Genomic DNA, 18,373 nt, shown 5'->3' on the forward strand with positions numbered 1-18,373 from the left:
CTAGGCTGCAGCCAAGCCGGGGAGATGGGTGATGAAGAGCAGAGGTGAGACTAGGGGACAAAGCTGATGTGGAGGTTGGAGGCATAACTAGTAACAGGCCAGAGGGATGGGCAGATGTGGGCTGGGGGGGTGGGGAGGAGGCACAGAATTAGGGGAGAAGCTGGAAGCTCCTCTCCATTCATCACCTCATTGTATAAAACTTGCAGAACTGGCAACGCTAACTGTGTGTTTCACACACACACAAAGTTGAGCAGGGGGCATTCAAAAGACCACAATATCATCTTTTACAGAGCTCTCATGCTTTGCGGGGCAATCTCATGATATTTTGAGGGTCTGATTCATGATTTTTGAGCTTTTAGGATTGACAATACGGTATTTGTACAGCACTCACCTCAACGGGACACGGATGCTCAATAGAATGGATAGATCTGTAGTGTGTAGGAATCAAGTAGTATCCTTTTAAATCAGTGGTTGGTAGGCAGACTCCTGGGGGTCCACAGACTATGTCTAAGAGTTCCGCAGGAGTCCACACCTCCATTTGAAATTTTTTAAGGGCCTGCAAATGAAAAAAGGTTGAAAATCACTGATTTAAATAGTTCCTGAACTCTCTAGTGGCTTTGTCTTCTTTGTGTCTCGGAAGCCACCAGAACCCAGCCAACGCAACACTGTATGTGTAGCTTAACCTTGTGGGTTGTATATAGTTAGTAAACATGGTTATCTGGGTTCCTTCATGTTACATTTGTTGGGTCAAGAGAAAGAGTTACAGCAGTGTAAAAAATAATTACTTTTCCTCATATACCGCAGAAACCCTAAATAAAATGTGGGACTAGAAGGCCATGGGAGAAAATTCTCTTGGTGAAAGACTTTTGTTGGTGTTGGGCCCAGTAATTTATTATTAATAATAAACATTGATACTGCTGTAGTGCCTAGAGGCCAGCCAGGTCAGGGCCCCCATTGTGTTAGGAGCTCTTACAGCATGATTAATATACATGAACACATGGGACAGAAGCCTGCCCTCATTTATTCCCACGGAACCCCACCGACTTCAATGGGCCTGCATGGGCTATCAACCAAGACAGAATTTCGTCTTGTGCCTTTCAGAATAGTCTGCTTTGCTTGCATTGCCATGGAAGCCTGATCTAGCCTCTTTACTGTCTTCACTACTGCGTTTTTCACAAGAATAAGAGCGTTACGTGACATTGAAATTTTCCTTGTAAAATGTTATTCATTAAAAAAAAAATTCTGAAGCCAGATCCTTAGCAAGCGTAAACTGGCATCATTCCATTAATAGTTCTTAAAATAGCTCCAAAGCAGTTGAAGTTTGTTCCATTTTTATTTAGTTTGCTAGTTTGAAGTGGCAGCTGCAATCATTTTGATAAATCTATGTAAGGTACTTATATGGTCCCCATTATCAGAGTCTCTGAGCCCCTCACAATCTTTAATGCCTTTATAGTCACTACACCCCTGTGAAATAGGGAAGTGCTATTGTTTCCATTTGAAACTGGGGCACAGAAAGTCTTCGGGCTTGTCTACACAATGAAAACTAGAAGGGTGTGATTTCTTAAGCACTCAAACGAGTTGAGTTCATGCTGATGTCCCATTTCAAACAGGACTACATTAATGTGCACTAGGCACCTTTTAGAGCATGCCAGCAGGTCTACACAGGACAGTTACCTGCTTCAGAAATCACACAGCCCTAGTTCACACCTGTAGCACCATGTAGGCAAGCTCTAAGTGACTTGCCTAAGTTACTCAGGAAGTCTGTGGAGGTGCAGAGACGTGAAGCCAAGTTTCCCTACTCCTGGGTTACTGCCCTAACTGCTGGATCATGTATCCTCTCAAATGGATAGGAGTACCCTATTATTTTAGATACATACAGCAGAGGGTGCTACTGTGATAAAAAACTGCTCATAGATTTGATATCTCCTGGGATAAAATATATAGCATGTGGGAATGTTAAAACTAGTGATGTATTAATAAAGAAGCTAGTTAATAATGCTGGTCAAAATATTTTGACAATTCAAAATGTTGAAAAAAGTTTTTCATGAAAATTTTTGAAAATTCTTTCCCAAAATTCACCCCACCCAAGCAGCTTATTGAGCTAATCAAAAGCTTTCTGAACATTTGAATTACCTTTTCCCCCCCCAAAATTTGAAAAACTTTCACAACCTTGACTTTTTGTAACTAAAATGTTCCACATTTTCCAACCACCTCTGCTAATTAACTGTTCATGAACATTGTCTCTATGTGGAATTAGTCCAGCTTCAAACTTCTTTTGTTAATGTTTTTATTTTCTTTACATTCAATGTATTGTATGTAGATTAGAAGGGCAGAAGTGACCTTTGTAATCATCTAGTCTGATCTCCGGTCTAACACAGGCTGTAGGATTTCCCTGAATTGATTTATGTTTAAACTAGAGCATATGTTTAGGAAAACAACCAATCTTGATTTAAAAATTGCCAGTGGTGGAGATAGGGTGACCAGATGGCCCGATTTTATAGGGACAGTCCCGATATTTGGGGCTTTTTCTTCTATAGGCTCCTATTACACCCCACTCCCTGTCCCGATGTTTCATACTTGGTATCTGGTCAGCCTAGATGGAGAATCTACCATGACCCGTGGTAAATGTTCCCAGTGGTTAATTACCCTTGTTAGGTAAAAAGCAAGTCCTACTCACCTCTCCAGCACCCGAGTTTGTGCGGAGTTGGTATAGGGCTCAGAAAACTGTCAGAGACCAGACAATAATTCGTTGATCAACGGGCTCACACCATCCTTAGCTTAAGACCAAAGCTTCGGAGTAAGTGTGGCAAGTTTATTAGGGGTGAGCATCAATGTTTATACACAGAAGTAAACAAAGTGATTAACAGATCATAATGGTCATGCATAATCAATCAAGATTCTACAGGATAAAACAGGTTAAAATGTAAATTAGAAAAGACAAAGGAGGATATGGCTACTTATTGGGAGGGGGGAGGTGTCAGGAGTAGTTCGCAGGTCAGAGCCTTGATTAAAAGTTTCAGACAGAGACATCAAGTCTGGATTAAGTTTAAACTCATGAAAAGTTCAGACTCAACATTCCTCCATTTGTAGCTTTGGGATAATTATTTACCAAACGCTACACCCCATTTTAAGGAGCCAAGGGCCGCTTGGCAATTTCAGCCTGGGCCAACTCGAAGAGAGTAAGGCCTTTGGCTGAAGTAGGAAAAGAATAAACTGACCCACATGAGTTTATGAGGGAGGGGACACACTGGATGCAGCAACACAGTATTATAAGGATTACTATGGCCCCAACAATACCCACCAAGAGTTTTTTAACCCACCCAAATCCAGACAACCAATTCCATAAGGCTCCCCACCAATCATAAGGTGGCTGGCCAGAGGAGTAGTTCTTAGCCATTTCCCTTAGATGTTTGGTACGTTGAAAAGTGTCAGGGTAGGTGTTGTTTACAAAAACACAGCATTCTTCATTTATGAGGGCGCAAGTCCCTCCTTGGGCTGCTAACATTATGTCTAAAGCCATTCGGTTTTGCAAAGCTAACTGGCGCAGCTGGGACATTTCCCCGGCCTGATTCTCAAATAGGGTCGCAGTCTCATTGGTTAAAGATTCTAGTAGTCCCTGTAGACGGATGACACCACCCCTCAAGCTAATAAGACCAGCCCACCGCTGCCACGACAAACCATCACGGATATTAATATCTCTGAAGGTTTCACGGATGTTACGAACGTGGGGAAAATGGGGGGGGGGGTGAGGGAGATGCGAGAAGGTGGTGTGAGCCACGCTAAATAACATGACCCTGCCCAATCAGGGGAGAGAAAGTAATAAGCTTTGGGCCCGCACACCCAGTATGTTCTATACATTGCGTTTCGGGTATTCCATTTCTCAAAGTAGGAGGTAACCCACCACCCGTTGGACCACTGTTCCCCTGGTAATGCAGAGGGGTCGTTGTGTGAACCGCAGAGGCACAATTTGGTAGTGGTGTTTTCAAAGAGCAGTGTAGTACTGCTTGAGCAGTTGTAGAAGGCAATCGTATATCCCTTAGCAATTAGTTGGACACCCTCGTGATCTGAGCAGGGTTTCTTAAAAGCTGACTCTGAAGGCTTGTGAGGGATCCACATATGGGATAAGTGGGATGCGCAAGGCTTGAAGCCAAGGTTTTTACTAAAGGCTATGCCATTAAAATACATGTTGCATTTACTGGTTCCCACAAAAGTTGACCCTTTTTCTTTAACAAAACACAGTGATCCTGTCTGATTTGTTACCCTGAGATATCTGTTAATTGGCACTCCTGTTTTGTCCCATGTAAGATTGTGTTGGACTGGATCTTTTATTCTAGCCGGTGGCATCCAAGTCATATTAGCAGTGGTCAGGGGAATGGGTGTGAAGGGGAGTCCCTGTTCTGCATTTACTGGAAATTGAGTACATACCCAGCAATTACTTCTATTTCCTAAAATACGAGTTTTAACCTCGTGGGAATATCTAATAAAAGCATTATCTTCATAAGCAGAAAATAAACTAAAAAGGCATAATAAAAAACATACAGTTGTCAGAATAAAAGGTCCTCTCATTTTTTTCGAGTCAATTTAAGTCTGATGTCTGAAAGAGGTAAGCTGGTCCACTGGTCAGAGGCAGTGTCCTTAGTGGTGGCAAGAGCTGCTGGTCCGTCACTGTGGTCCACTACGGCTGGCTTGACGTGGGAGTGGTGGATCCAGGATTTGTGTCCTTCCAGGAACACTGCAGTCTGGGTTGTTAAAAGAACCTGGTGGGGTCCAGTAAACCTCGGCTGGAGGGCGTCGCCACGAACGAACTTTTTGGCCCAGACGAAGTCCCCTGGTTGGAACGGGTGGATCTGTTCTTCCAGCGGCACGGTCTGGGAAAACTGTGAGGCTTTCCAAAGGGTACGGAGGCGAGCCTGTAGGGAGAGAAACTGGCACGCGGTCATATGATCCCCTCCCAATAGTGAAACATCAGCACGTGGTAGCGCCCCGCCTTTGAAAGGGGGGTGTCCATAGAGCAGTTCAAAGGGGGATAATCCCAATACACGGGTTGGGCGAGTGCAAAGGTGAAACAGGACCAAGGGAAGTACCTGAGGCCACTTTAACCCTGTTTCCTGACAGTATTTAGCCAATGTAAGCTTAAGCTCCCTATTCATACGCTCAACTTTCCCGCTAGACTGGGGGTGGTAGGGTGTATGAAAGGAGTGTGAAATGCCCAGTCCTTGTTCTAAACGGCCAAGGACATTACCAGTAAAGTGGGGTCCGCGATCTGAATCAAGTATGAGAGGGATGCCAAAACGGGGTACAATGTCTCTAAGGAGGATCTTCGCCACTGTGGCAGCAGTACAATTAGCAGTAGGAAAAGCTTCGACCCATGAAGTCAGAGGGCAAACCAAAACAAGGAGGTGTTTTTTCCCAAAAGCCTTTGGCATATCTGCAAAGTCAATTTGAAGATGTTGAAATGGAGCAGCAGGTGGCGGTCTTCCACCCTTAATTTTGTTAAGAGGCGGAGCAGGTCCATTTCGCTGACATGTGCTGCATGCTTTCACTATTGACAGGCAGTAGGGTTGAATGCCTGGAGCATACCAAAAGCGAGCGATGGTGTCCACAAGGGCGTGCGTGCCGTAGTGACCCCCCTTATTATGGTGCCAGCGAACTGCCACGGGGTATATGGAGCGAGGGAGGCAGGCTCGGCCATCCGGCATAAGCCAGGTCCCTTTGACCAGAGTGGCTCCGAGGCTCTCCCACGACTGTAGTTCAGCAGCGGGTACTGGTACGGAGTAAAAGCATACTTGCTATCAGTAAAAATGGTAACGGTCTTACCAGCGGCCAACTGGCAAGCTCGGGCCAGGGCATAGAGTTCGGCGGCTTGGGCTCCCCAGTTGCCTGGCAGTGAGGCGGCCTCTTGAATGTCCCATTCAGAGGTGACTGCATAACCGGTGAAACGCTTGCCATTAACATAGAAGGAGCTTCCGTCCGAGAAGAGGATGCAATCAGGGTTGTCCAGTGGCACGTCAAACAGGTTGTTCTTTATCTGTAAGATGCTATGAACTACTTCCACACAGCTGTGCTGATCCTGGAGGACTGGCAGGTCAGGAAGCAAGGTAGCTGGATTAAGGGGCCCACACCTTTCAAAAATTAGGTTAGTGTCTTCTAGGAGTTCGGCCTCTAGCTGCTGCTGACGATGGGCCGAAAAGACTTGGGTCGTGCCCCTACGCAGAAGGGCTGACAAGGCATGAGAGGTCCAGACCGTGGTAAAATGACCCAGGGTCAGGCTCTTTGCCTTTGTGATCAGCAGGGCAGCTGCTGCCAGAGTCCGGGTGCAGGATGGGGTTCCCTGAGCGACAGGGTCGATCTGCTGGGAGTAAAAAGCAAGCGGGAAATGGTGGGGCCCGCTTAGCCGGGTAAGGACGCCACTAGCAATTCCGCCCCTCTCGTGGACAAAAAGGTGAAAGGGTTTGCAGTAATTGGGGGGGCGGAGAGACATGGAGGAGGCCACACTGTCCTTAAGTAACTGAAAGGCTAGGAGCAAGGTTAGCAGTGAGTCGGTGGAGCGGTTTGCTCAACTCCCCGCAGGACGGCAACCAAGGGCGACAGAAGCCAATTAATCCTAAGAAACCTCGAAGTTGTTTCTTGGTGTTTGGCAGAGGGCAGTTTTGGATAGTCTTTATGCGGACTGGGTCCATTTGTCTCCCCTCTGGGGTTAACAGGAAGCCCAGATATCGGACCTTCTGTGAGACCCACTGAATCTTGTTAGGGTCTACCTTGTGGCCTCTGGTGTGTAGGTATAATAAAAGTGCCTTACCATCGATGCGGAGGGCGGCTTCTTCGCGGTTACCTAGTAGGATGTCATCTACGTATAGGACTAACGTGGATCCCTGCGGACTGGTGAAGCCTTCCAAGTTGTGGCGGAGGCATTGGCTGAAAATCGTGGGGCTGTCTCTGTAGCCTTGAGGAAGTCGTTGCCAGACATAACTTTGTCCCTCCCAGGTGAAACCAAAGAGATATTGAGAGTCTGGGTGCACAGGAATGCTGAAAAAGGCTGATTTTTAAGTCAATAACAGTGAACCACTCAGCATCCCAGGGGATTTGGCTGATGATAGTAGCTGGATCAGGAACTACTGCATGAAGAGGGACCACATACTGATTAATAACCCGTAGATCCTGTACAAAGCGCCAACGAATAGGGTCTCCGTCCTTTTTAGGAGGCTTTTTGACAGGCAGTATAGGGGTATTACAAGGAGTGCGCTGAGGGCGGACTAGCTTTTGTGCAATGAATCCCTCGACAATGGGGCGGATGCCTTCCCGGGCTTTCAGCGACAGGGGGTATTGGGGGACTGACGGGGGGGGCTAAGGAGGGCTTCACTTGAATCCTTACTGGCTCTGCCGAAAGGAGCAGGCCAACATCAGTGTCAGAAATTCCCCAGAGGGTTGAAGGCAAGTCAGTGAGGTCAGGGGAGAGAGAGGGGGGGGTTTCTCAATTACCCTGAGTTAGGGCCGAATCTCCTAACACTGTCATCAATAATCCTACCCCTTCAGGAGTGCAGGTTAAAGTAGCCTCAAGCTTACAGAGTAAATCCCGGCCCATCAAAGGGATCGGACAAGCTGGGGAAAAAAGAAAACGGTGAGAAAAACATTTATCAGCATAAATAACATTTAGAGGCAAAGTGAGTCCCAGAGACTGTGGGTTGCCTTCCACCCCAGTTGCAGTTTTAACCTCAGAGGATAGCCAGGGAGAGGGGGCATGATTTAAAAGAGAGAAAGTAGCTCCAGTATCAATGAGGAAACAGACAGGCAGTCCCTGGACTGAAAGGGTTAGATGAGGCTCTTTGCTGGGAGGGGAGAAAGTGAGGAAAGAGCCGGCTAAAGACATTAAGGAAATAAGACCATTACATTGTTTGCCTTTGCCCCCGGGGTACCGTCATTGAGAAGGCTGAGTTTGCTGCTGCTGCTGCTGTTGCCCGTAGTTGATCCAGGCCTGAGGAACGGGCTGGGCTGGTGGTGCAGCGGTGTATTCGTCCCTGGTGTAAGTATCTGCGGATGCGACCGGACCCTCTGGGCGTCCCCAGGGGCATTCACGTTTAAAGTGACCGGGCTGTCCGCACTGAAAACAATTTCCTGATGGCTGGGGTTGCCAGGACCCTCTTCCCCGAGCACCCTGAAATCCCCTGCCACGGCCATGGCTTCTGCCTCGAATACCACCGCGAAAAGCTAAAGCCATCAACTTATATTCTTCCTTTTTCTCTTTCTTTTTACTACTTTCCCTTTCTTTCTCCCATGCAAAACTCCTCCCGAGGTGTGCCCCTCCAATTCCTCCTTATCCCTCTGCAGAGATTCCAATCTGGAGTCCTGCAGATTCCCCTCTGCGTTCTGGAGAGAGTCCCCTTGCGGAGGAATAGGGGCAGGTGCAGTGGGGACCAACTGACGAGTTAAAACACGCCGTGGTTTACACCCTTCATCGAAATAACATGGAGGGGGTTCACTCTCGGGAGAATACCTGACTGCCATAATTTTTAAAGATTTCCACAGCTCTGCTGCTGTGTCCCAACAAAACCAGTAACATAACTGTCCCGGATGGTCTTTTTCGATCTGGCTCCTTACTCCTCTTAAGGCAGCCTGTTCGAAAGAGCCATACGAAGGCCACCTCATCTCCGGGTCGGCCAATACCGCGGTATACCCAGTCCAATTCCTTACACACAGTGTGTACAACTTCCTCCTAGACATTCCTGTCTGTACTGGGAGTTTCCCTTCATTCCATAACTTATTTACAATCCCCAGCGGACTCTCAAGAGGCACGCTAGTCCCTTGACCCATGGTGTCTGACAGGAGCCCTCCAACTGGCGTTTATCCTGCTGTCCAGTACACGACCCCTCAATATTGAATTGGCTGGGAGAAATCTCCCGTGGCGCCTGCCAATTCGTATATGAGTGGTCTGACCACTGGACAGAGGCACCGCACCAGAAGGAATCCCGGACGAGCCCCCAAATTGTTAGGTAAAAAGCAAGTCCTACTCACCTCTCCAGCACCCGAGTTTGTGCGGAGTTGGTATAGGGCTCAGAAAACTGTCAGAGACCAGACAATAATTCGTTGATCAACGGGCTCACACCATCCTTAGCTTAAGACCAAAGCTTCGGAGTAAGTGTGGCAAGTTTATTAGGGGTGAGCATCAATGTTTATACACAGAAGTAAACAAAGTGATTAACAGATCATAATGGTCATGCATAATCAATCAAGATTCTACAGGATAAAACAGGTTAAAATGTAAATTAGAAAAGACAAAGGAGGATATGGCTACTTATTGGGAGGGGGGAGGTGTCAGGAGTAGTTCGCAGGTCAGAGCCTTGATTAAAAGTTTCAGACAGAGACATCAAGTCTGGATTAAGTTTAAACTCATGAAAAGTTCAGACTCAACACCCTCACTGTAAAAAAAAAAAAAAAAAAAAAGCACCTTATTTCCAGTCTGAATTTGTCTAGCTTCATCTTCCTATCATTCTATCAAGTGGTACCTCAGATAATGCCCAAAAGAAACTACTGGGGAACTTCTCTTTACTCACACAAATAGCACTTCTATTAACTGCAGTATATCCACAAGGGCTGGATTCAGAAATAATGCTGAAAACTAATTTGCCCATTGTCATTTGTATATGTAATGTAATGTACTTCCAACATCCTTGGAAGACCAGGCTGGCATGTCACCTCTCTAGGGGGGAGATGCGAGACCTGGGCATTCAAAAGACTACACTGAAAATGTGCTAGACAAGTATGGACTTTGGGAACATTAAGTGTTAAGTGGATTTCCTGGGGAGTCGCTAGGGAGAAGTTAATGCAAATTCCCCACCTCCAGGTAAACAAAAACCCAGCCTTTTGAAGCTACACCCTGAGGAGACGGTCAGTGTCTGCTGAGTGCAGAAGGAGCAGAAGGCCAAGATCAATGGCCCAAGCTGCATAAAGAACTGTCTGACCTGTCCAGTCTAGGGTCTGGTTCCATAGCTAAGATGGAGAGGAACTTGTAACCCTGAGGAAAACCCAATTGTGGGTTTTATAGGACTAAAACCTACCAAAGCACTAGGCTGGAGTTGGGGGGTGACCTTTTGAGCATGCATGTAGGTTCTTTTGTTTTTAATAAGCTCTTTCTAATGCTTTGACTTTAAGAGTAAAAGTGCTTGCTTGGAAGGAGCTGCGGGGTAACTCGTAACTGCGAGCAAAACACAAGTCATAGCCTTAGGAGAAAAAGCAACGCACAGGCACTAGCCTTTTTAGGCAATCTGGCTTGCTGGGCATATCACAGTACAAGGCAGGGACCTGTGCAGCCTTTGAAACCCCAGTCCGAAGGGAGTGAGTCATGGGTATCCACCCAGGAGAGGTGATGGCTGACAGCCAGAAACCTTTAAATAGGTGCCATCAAGGGATCATAGCGGGGGAATACAAGTGCCATTACCCTAAAACTGTGACATTTAGCACAGTATCATCTTCTGAAACATGAAGACCTGATTGGTCTTTCAACTATCCATTTTCTCCTATTGAAGCCTTTTCGACTGAGAACTTGGTATATTGTAGGGCCGATGTATAAATATTTGTGTGACTCTTCAGATATGTTTAGACACTGCCACTGGAAATTAAATAGAAAACAATTTTGTGCTTACATTACAATGCACTCAGAACACACAGCCACATGCCGAAGTTTACTTCTTTGAGTGTTAGAGCCATCCAAACAAAATTTTTTCCTAGTTAATCAAGATTTCAAGCGAAAAACTCCTAATGTTGCTGATTCACAAAGCTGTGACTAGGGTTGACCAACCCTCCAGAATTGTCCTGGACTCTCCAGGAATTAAAGATTAATCTTTAATTAAAAATGGTCATGCGATGAACCCTCCAGGAATATGTCCAACCAAAATTGGCAACCCTAGCCATGACTTGTTTTAACTGAGCTAGGTTTGAGGTGTTTGTGTATCCTTTTACATCTATGGCCTCAATCCAAAGCTCATTGAAGTCACTGGGAGTCCTTCCATCAACTTGGATGGACTTTGCATGAGGTCCTGTATGCATGTGTACCAGGGGCACAAGGACAGTAAGTAGCAGGAGAGGTGGAACAGAGAGCTACATAGATTGCATGGTCTTGATTTGATGCAGGGTCAGACTGAAATCTTTACTCACATAAGCATTCCCCAAACCAGATTGCTTTTTTAGTGTTAGTAATAGTATTAAGAGTGTGACACTCAGGGTAGCCTGAGATTCAAAGTTAAGACTGACACTACTTAGATGTTGCTGATAGACTATACTACTTTTTGCATGCCTTTTGGGCTCTCTGGATGGACTCCTCCCACTTCCATAGGTGTGTGCACACTGAAATGTCAGAGTAAACTGAGCACAAGAACTAGGGGTCATCAAATGAAATTAATAGGCAGCAGGTTTAAAACAAAGGGAAGTATTTCTTCACACAGTGCACAGTCAAGTTGTGGAACCCTTTGCCAAAGGATGTGAAGGCCAAGACTATAACAGGATTCAAAAAAGAACTAGATACGTTCATGGAGGACAGGTCCATCAATGGCTATTAGCCAAGACGGGCAAGGATGGTGTCCCTAGCCTCTGTTTGCCAGAAGCTGGGAATCGGCGACAGGGGATGGATCACGTGATGATTCCCTGTTCTGTTCATTCCCTCTGGGGCACCTGGCACTGGCCACTGTCGGAAGACAGGATACTGGGCTAGATGGACCTTTGGTCTGACCCAATAGGGCCATTCTTATGTTCACATATTCACAGCTTGAGGTGGTTTATGCTAGGATACCAAAGGGATTTTTCAGCCATTGCAGTGATTCTCGAGTCACCCGATGTGGAAGTGAAAGCAGAGCACTGCTGTGCATGATGAGCCTCTGCAGGCACTTGCAACAGTCCAGCCTTTTGGATTAATTGTTTCCTTGACTTCTTGGCTTACAGCTATAATTGTGACTTGGCGTTTTTGTTCTGGAGGCCAGATTTCATCAACTCCTGATGAACTGCGACCTGTGTGGTGGCCTCTAATGAATCACTGCGATACCAGCTTCTCTCATTATGACTGTAATAGCATCATAGCGCTCCCTGGCATGTCAAAGCAGTGTGGCTGCCTCTGTTTCCCTCACTGCTGGACAGAGGGCTTGGAGTTTAGATCTCCAGGCAAACCTCTTAAAGAGTCTTCCTCTTTCTGGGGGATAAACAGAACAATACTGTTCTTCACCCCTGTTAGTTCAGGACTTATGCTTCCCAGGTTAAATAGTCTTTTTACAGCCCCTCCCTGGGCTGCAGTCATTGAAGTCTGAAAGTCAGACTGCAATCAATATTACTTTTGCTACTGCAGCCTTGTGATAGTTTCCTAAAGCCCCAGCTCCTGGAGTCAAGTGAATATATGAGACTCTCAGCTTTTGTTTACAGGCAAGTGTAAGGTTCTAGCCTCTCCTCATGTGGAAAAAAGCTTAAAAATGTGACCTGAATGGACACTAGAATTTCAAAAACCAGGCAGCAAATAAAGATACCCCAAATTCATTACTTTAAAAAAAAGTCATGATTTTTAAACTAGGCCAATGATTTTGGGGAGGTCTTAGCCCTGGATTTTTTTAATGTTTGGGCTTGGCAGTACTGTAGTCACCATGGCAGAAGTGAACCATCGACAGAGACTTTCAGAGAAGTAGCTTTGTGGATGATCCTCACATTACTTTAAAGCAGGGGTTCTCAAACTGGGGGTCGGGACCCCTCAAGGGGCCATGGGGTTATTACATGGGGGGGTCGTGAGCTGTCAGCCTCCACCCCAAACCATGCTTTGCCTCCAGCATTTGTAATGGTGTTAAATATATGAAAAAGTGTTTTTAATGTATAAGGGGGGGTCGCACTCAGAGGCTTGCTGTGTGAAAGGGGTCCCCAGTACAAAAGTCTGAGAACCCCTTCTTTAAAGTAATGCCAATGACTCACGCTGCAAAGGGTACCTAAGAGTAATGCAAAAAGACCTCAGTTCACATCCAAATTAAATAAAGCTTGTTAAGAAACTCTACAGAGGGAATTTTGGATTTCTCAGCAAGTGGTTTGAGTTTTGTTCTTCCATTAATTCATACTGTGTTTCTAAGCAAGTCATCTTAGTTCTAACTCCTTAGCTATGAAATAATTCCCCAGGATCCTGCCTGGAAGGTGCTTTGTGCCCTCAGTTGAACTGAAATCAGTAGGAGTTAAGAATGCTCAACACCTCTCAGATTAGGGCCTTTCCTATAAGACACAATCTGACACCGTCACTCACCTTGAATAGTTTCTTACTCCTTGAGCTCCTAGAGGAAGGTGCTCGTCAGAAAGAGTAAAAGGATCAGAATCTGTTCGTATCCTATGAATCTTACAACATGTTCCTTTGAGGGCAGCAGAGTGTGGAGGATGGAATATTAATTTACCTCAAAATATTTTATTTTGTTTCCTTTTTATTCTACTGCTGGTTGAATCTGAAGTTAAGCCTGGTGATGTTGTCAAATTGCATCTATTGTTCTATCTCTTTTTGTCAAGGAATCAGAATGATTCCTTGTTCTTTAGGACTTGTATCCCAGTAGCACCTGTAATATGCAAGCTTGTGCCCAGACATGCAGGACAGTTCGAGCTCCCAATCCACGGGGCTGATCCAAAGCCTGTTGAAATCCGGAGCTGCTGGGCATTTTCTGCTCCCCACGCACCCTCCCTCTTCAAGAATGGTGTCGGTTGCCCCTCTCGACACTAACTTCAGTGGGCTTTGGCTCAGGCTCCGCCCTGTATCGTTTGGAAGTGTTTGCAGAAATCAGTATTTCTTTCCTGGTCCCCAGGCATTCATTCTTTTGTACTATACTATTATAGCAACTGGGCTGCTGAGGAAACAGAGAAGCAAATGCTCCCAAAGGTACCTGATTAAAACACAGATCAGCAGCACACTAGCTGCAAGCTGATATTCTTGTGCAGTGGGAAAGGTTACACCGAGCTGTTCTTCTCCTTGTAGGATTTCCACCTTTCATTTCCTTCCATTTACTGCTACACGCTGAGCCAGGCTGAGAGGGTGACTCCCATCTCCCCGCCATGGCTCACGTCTCCAGCTCCTGTTTACTTTCCTTCCCCTCCCTCAGTTTATTCCCCAAAGCCCGGTTGGCGATCTTCAACTCATCATTCCCACCCTTAGCCAGTTCCTGGAACCCCGAAGGTAACAATGGAGAGAATTCAATCATTGTGCTGAACTGGGGTTTAGGGACAGTGCTGAACAAAGGCGGGTCCACTGGTCCACAACCTCCCCTGCTCCCCGGGGGACACCCAGATAGGAACACACACTCCTCTGCTCTGAGTCACAATCCCACCCCTCCCTGTTCCCACATTGTGGTAATTTATTGCTGGCCTATACGTTATTTACAATGAAAAATCTTAGCCCCTCCCCACACAAATACAGCTATGAATGTTGCAAAGACAAGCACCAGGCGGCTAGGTTGCCTGTGCAACCCTAATTCTTCCCCCTATGCTGTATGCATTATAATATAGGTCTTGGAGTTCTCAGAGAGTCAACATTAGATGCTAGGCAATTTAGTGTTGAGGTAACAGGAAACTTACAGGAACACAAATTTTGTAACAAGAACCCTGAATGTGGGACAGGGAACTATAAGTTAAGGGTAACATTCCAAAAAAGATTCACATTTAAGGTCACCCAAACAGCCTTAACTCTACCTCAGAAAAAGCAGGCACTCAGAGGCAACCTTCATCCATGTGTGTGCGTGCAAGTGTTTGAGTTTAGTCTGCCTTTCAATATTGCTCCTTAATACTGGTTCACCTGGTCAGTGAACACAACAACTAGACGTATTTCGTTCTAGTGACATTCCTGTTGTTTTCTGACAGCCCTACTCCTGAGTCATTTTTTTTACCCCATCTCTGGGTCGGGTGCCAAAATGGAGCAGCACCACTCTACAGGGCAAGGGTCAAATGGGGCAGGGAGCGGGAGGAAAGGAAGTGGTGCTCTTCCAAGTTTTGCGCACAAAATACATGCCAACCAGGTGTCCCTATAAACGAGACGTGGCTCCGAATAGATTGTTCAGAACATGACGGAGCGTGTTCGCTGAGCTACACTGGACTTTTCAAGCTTGACTCCTCCTCGGTAGGACTTGACTATATGCCCCTGGTCTCAGCGACTTGGTTGGGGGAAGGGGAAGAAATGATGGCATCTCCCAGTGCCACTCAAGATGTGGCACCAAGGTGTAGCCTCATTCACAGTCAATTTGTAGCTCTCCTTCTGCATTTGTATGGGAGGAATGAAATAGTTCCAAGTTGTTTACACTGGCCATGTCTACACTCACCCAAGCTAGCTACATCACTCCGGCATGGGAAAAACCCACTCCCCTGAGTGACGTAGTTAAGAATACAGCGGGTCCCCAATATACGTTGGGGTTGTGTTCTTGAAAAGGGCCACGGATACCTACACGATGTATACCAGGGACCTGCTGGTACAGCAGCGGCATAAACAGGAGGGGACACTGGGTGGGTGGGCAATGACGGGGATGGAGGGGTAGGAGCAATCTGGTGGCCCCACTCCAGGCATCCTTGCAGGGGATGGGGGGTGATAGATACTTTGACTAGGGGCTCCTGTAAAAATGGGGGCCCTCGTAAAAATGGGCACCCCTGCACTCTCACCTGCTCCACGCCCGGCATTCGGGGCTTGCCCCTTATGCCTGCCTGGGGCTCCTGCCAGGGAGTGGGGTGTGGAGGCTTGTCCTGCTCCACTCGGAAGGGGAGTGGGATCGGGGCATGTGGGCTTGCCCTGCTCCACCCGCCTGGCACTCCTGCCGGGGAGCTGGGTTGGGCTTGCCCTGCTCTGGTGCTCCAACCAAAGAGCATGGGTCAGGGGCTTGGAAGCCCCCACACTCTGACCCCGCTCCCCAGCTGGAGCGCCGGGCAGGCAGTTTGGGGTAAGCACTGGGGTGGGAGCAGAGCCAGCACTGGGGGGGGGGGGGGGGGCTGGGCCGGGATGTTAAGTGGGTGGGCCCCAGCCCACCTGTCGTTATGCATATCTGTCACATATCCATCGCTCATCAACAGAGGAACGTGTTCTGATGCACGTCGGTCGGCATATCCGTCATTTGCAACTTACAGTACAGTACTGCAATTGATGGATATGCGGATCGGGACCGAGGTGAATCGGAACACGTTCCCCTATTGATGAGCGACAAATATGCAAAACAATAGATAAGAGAGAGACATATGTTGGGGACCCCCTGTACCTAACCTCCAGTGTCCACAGCACCTACCTACCACCTCTTGAGGAGGTGGATTAACTACGGTAACAGGAGAACCCCTCCCATTGCTGTTGCGAATGTCTATACAGAAGCTATGCAGTGGCACCACTGTAGTATTTCAAGTTTAGACAAGCACATTATCACTAGGCATCTGAACCACAACCTCACTGAGATGACTGGGGTAGTTTACACCTCTCAGAGCTATTGTTCCAGGCTCTCTGCAGACTCAGGTAGAACTAAGCAAAAGAGAAAAAGCTGAACTTCTGGGGAACAAGACAGCAGCTTGAAAGAAGTGCCCACATCCTGCCCCCCCCCCCGTGTGCCAGAACAATTCCAGCCTAGCTTCAAGGCTTTCGTTCTTGATACTTCTATGATTAAAAAGCAACAATGACAAGGAAGCAGGGATAGACTCGTTTTCTGTGTGTGGAAAACTTTTCAGCCTTCTTTATGCATCATAAAAAAGCCAAACAAGCCATTTGCAGGTCATCTTTAAGAGGAATGATGCAGCATTTCTTTGTTGATTCAATATATAGACTAACACCAACACAGGCATCCACTCATATCTGGCCTCCTACCTTTTCTTTCTTTCAAGGCTTAAGGAAGTTGGTAGCTTGCAGCTGTCACCATCATCCTTGTAGAAAATGATATGAGAAGGGGAGTGGCGTGGTACTGTATTCCATTCTGTCAAGCACCTTGGCCTCAGGCACTAGGATTTCATTCCCTGCTTTGCCACAAGCTTACTGTATGTCCCTGGGCAAGTCAGTTAGAGAACCGACACACACAGGCTATCTGTACAATGGGAACAGCAGCACTGTCTTACCTCACAGGGGTGTTATGAGGATAAATACTTTAAAGACTGTGAAGTGCTTTGAGATGTCCCAATGAAAAGTGCTATATAAAAGATAAGTACTGTAATTATAATTACTATTTGCAGACACCAAAGCTGATTTTTCAAAAGTGTTTATTGCCATTTGGCCTTTCCAAATTCTATTGAGTTTGGAAATGCCACAGATGTTAAATCACCTTGCACAATGCTTCCTTCTATTACCACTGCATAAGTCACTTTAAGTGACCTCAGAAGTAATACATCAGCAAGGAAAGGGAGTTACAGGGTGTTACAACAATCTTCCTCTTGCTTCCTGATGACCCTTTGGGGTTATGGCTTCAAGATATGCCAGTCTTCGCCCCCTGAGTATTATTTCTGTTTATCTCTGTATTGCCAAATCCAATGTTCAAAAATAAAGGGCCATATTCCAAAAAGCATGACTTTAAAAAAAAAAAGTTTTGGTTTCTTTTTATTTGCCTTCTAGTTTTTGATCTGTTGAGGTCACATTTTCAAGCTTTTCTCCACAATCATGAGGGCTCCCCACTCCCAGTTTTGCCATGATTTTTTTTTGTATTTTCATTCAAAAGGCTTGTTTTAAAAGTGAGCAAATACATTAGATACAGTTACAAATGTTGCTGGCTGTTTTGATGTTTTCCATTTGAAAGGGTTTCTTTTTACAAGTATTGGATGGAAAAAAACCCAAATTGAAAACATTTAATGAGTTCATTTTGTGCCCCACTGCTGAGATCTTGAAACTTTTTGCTGAACTACTTTTTCGTTTTTAGACCATTATGTGACTAGGAACAATAATACTAAAAATAATTCTTATTACTACGAATTTTCTGGGTTTCTACTATTTGAGTTGAAAGCTAGTGTTCTTGAAAGGCATTTAAAGCCTTATTTTAGTGGCACATACCTTCCATCTTAACTCTAGTTTAAGAACATTTTCCCTTCGCTTGGTTTCCCTTCCTCTACTGCTTTGTGATCTCAGTTGTGTCAAGCATCATGTGCCACGCAGGTCTACAGCAATCCACATAAGTCCCTGCTTTCCTCCCCTCCAGGGCTGAGCATTCCATAGTAAGTATGTGGCTGGGCATTCAATATGAGGGGAGGTCATTACCCACATCAATTAATGCAATATAATGCAGTAATGCACAGAAAAGGGGTTTCTAACTTTTTCACAATTTTGGATACAACACCACTTTTCATACAAGCTCTGAGTTTATCAGGCAGTACTGGAAAAGGCACACTTTTTTCTAAAAGAATAAAAAAAGCTATCTAGCTATGCTGTTATGAAAGGGCCTGGGTTCTA

The 18,373-nt window shown here is 46.1% G+C and overlaps 1 protein-coding gene across 2 annotated transcripts in view; it reads right to left on the minus strand.

Annotated features, from left to right (window-relative positions):
• Nucleotides 1-18,373, minus strand: part of LOC123366223 (GDNF-inducible zinc finger protein 1-like) — a 180,569-nt gene that overhangs the window by 111,961 nt on the left and 50,235 nt on the right. For both annotated transcript variants that reach the window (XM_045009468.1, XM_045009467.1), the window contains exon 3: nucleotides 392-556. In XM_045009468.1, the coding sequence (XP_044865403.1) occupies nucleotides 392-538 (147 nt within the window). In that variant the 5' untranslated portion in view covers nucleotides 539-556. The remainder of the gene's footprint in view (nucleotides 1-391; nucleotides 557-18,373) is intronic.

Source organism: Mauremys mutica, chromosome 3 (assembly GCF_020497125.1).
Source record: "Mauremys mutica isolate MM-2020 ecotype Southern chromosome 3, ASM2049712v1, whole genome shotgun sequence".
Lineage (NCBI taxonomy): Eukaryota > Metazoa > Chordata > Testudines > Geoemydidae > Mauremys > Mauremys mutica.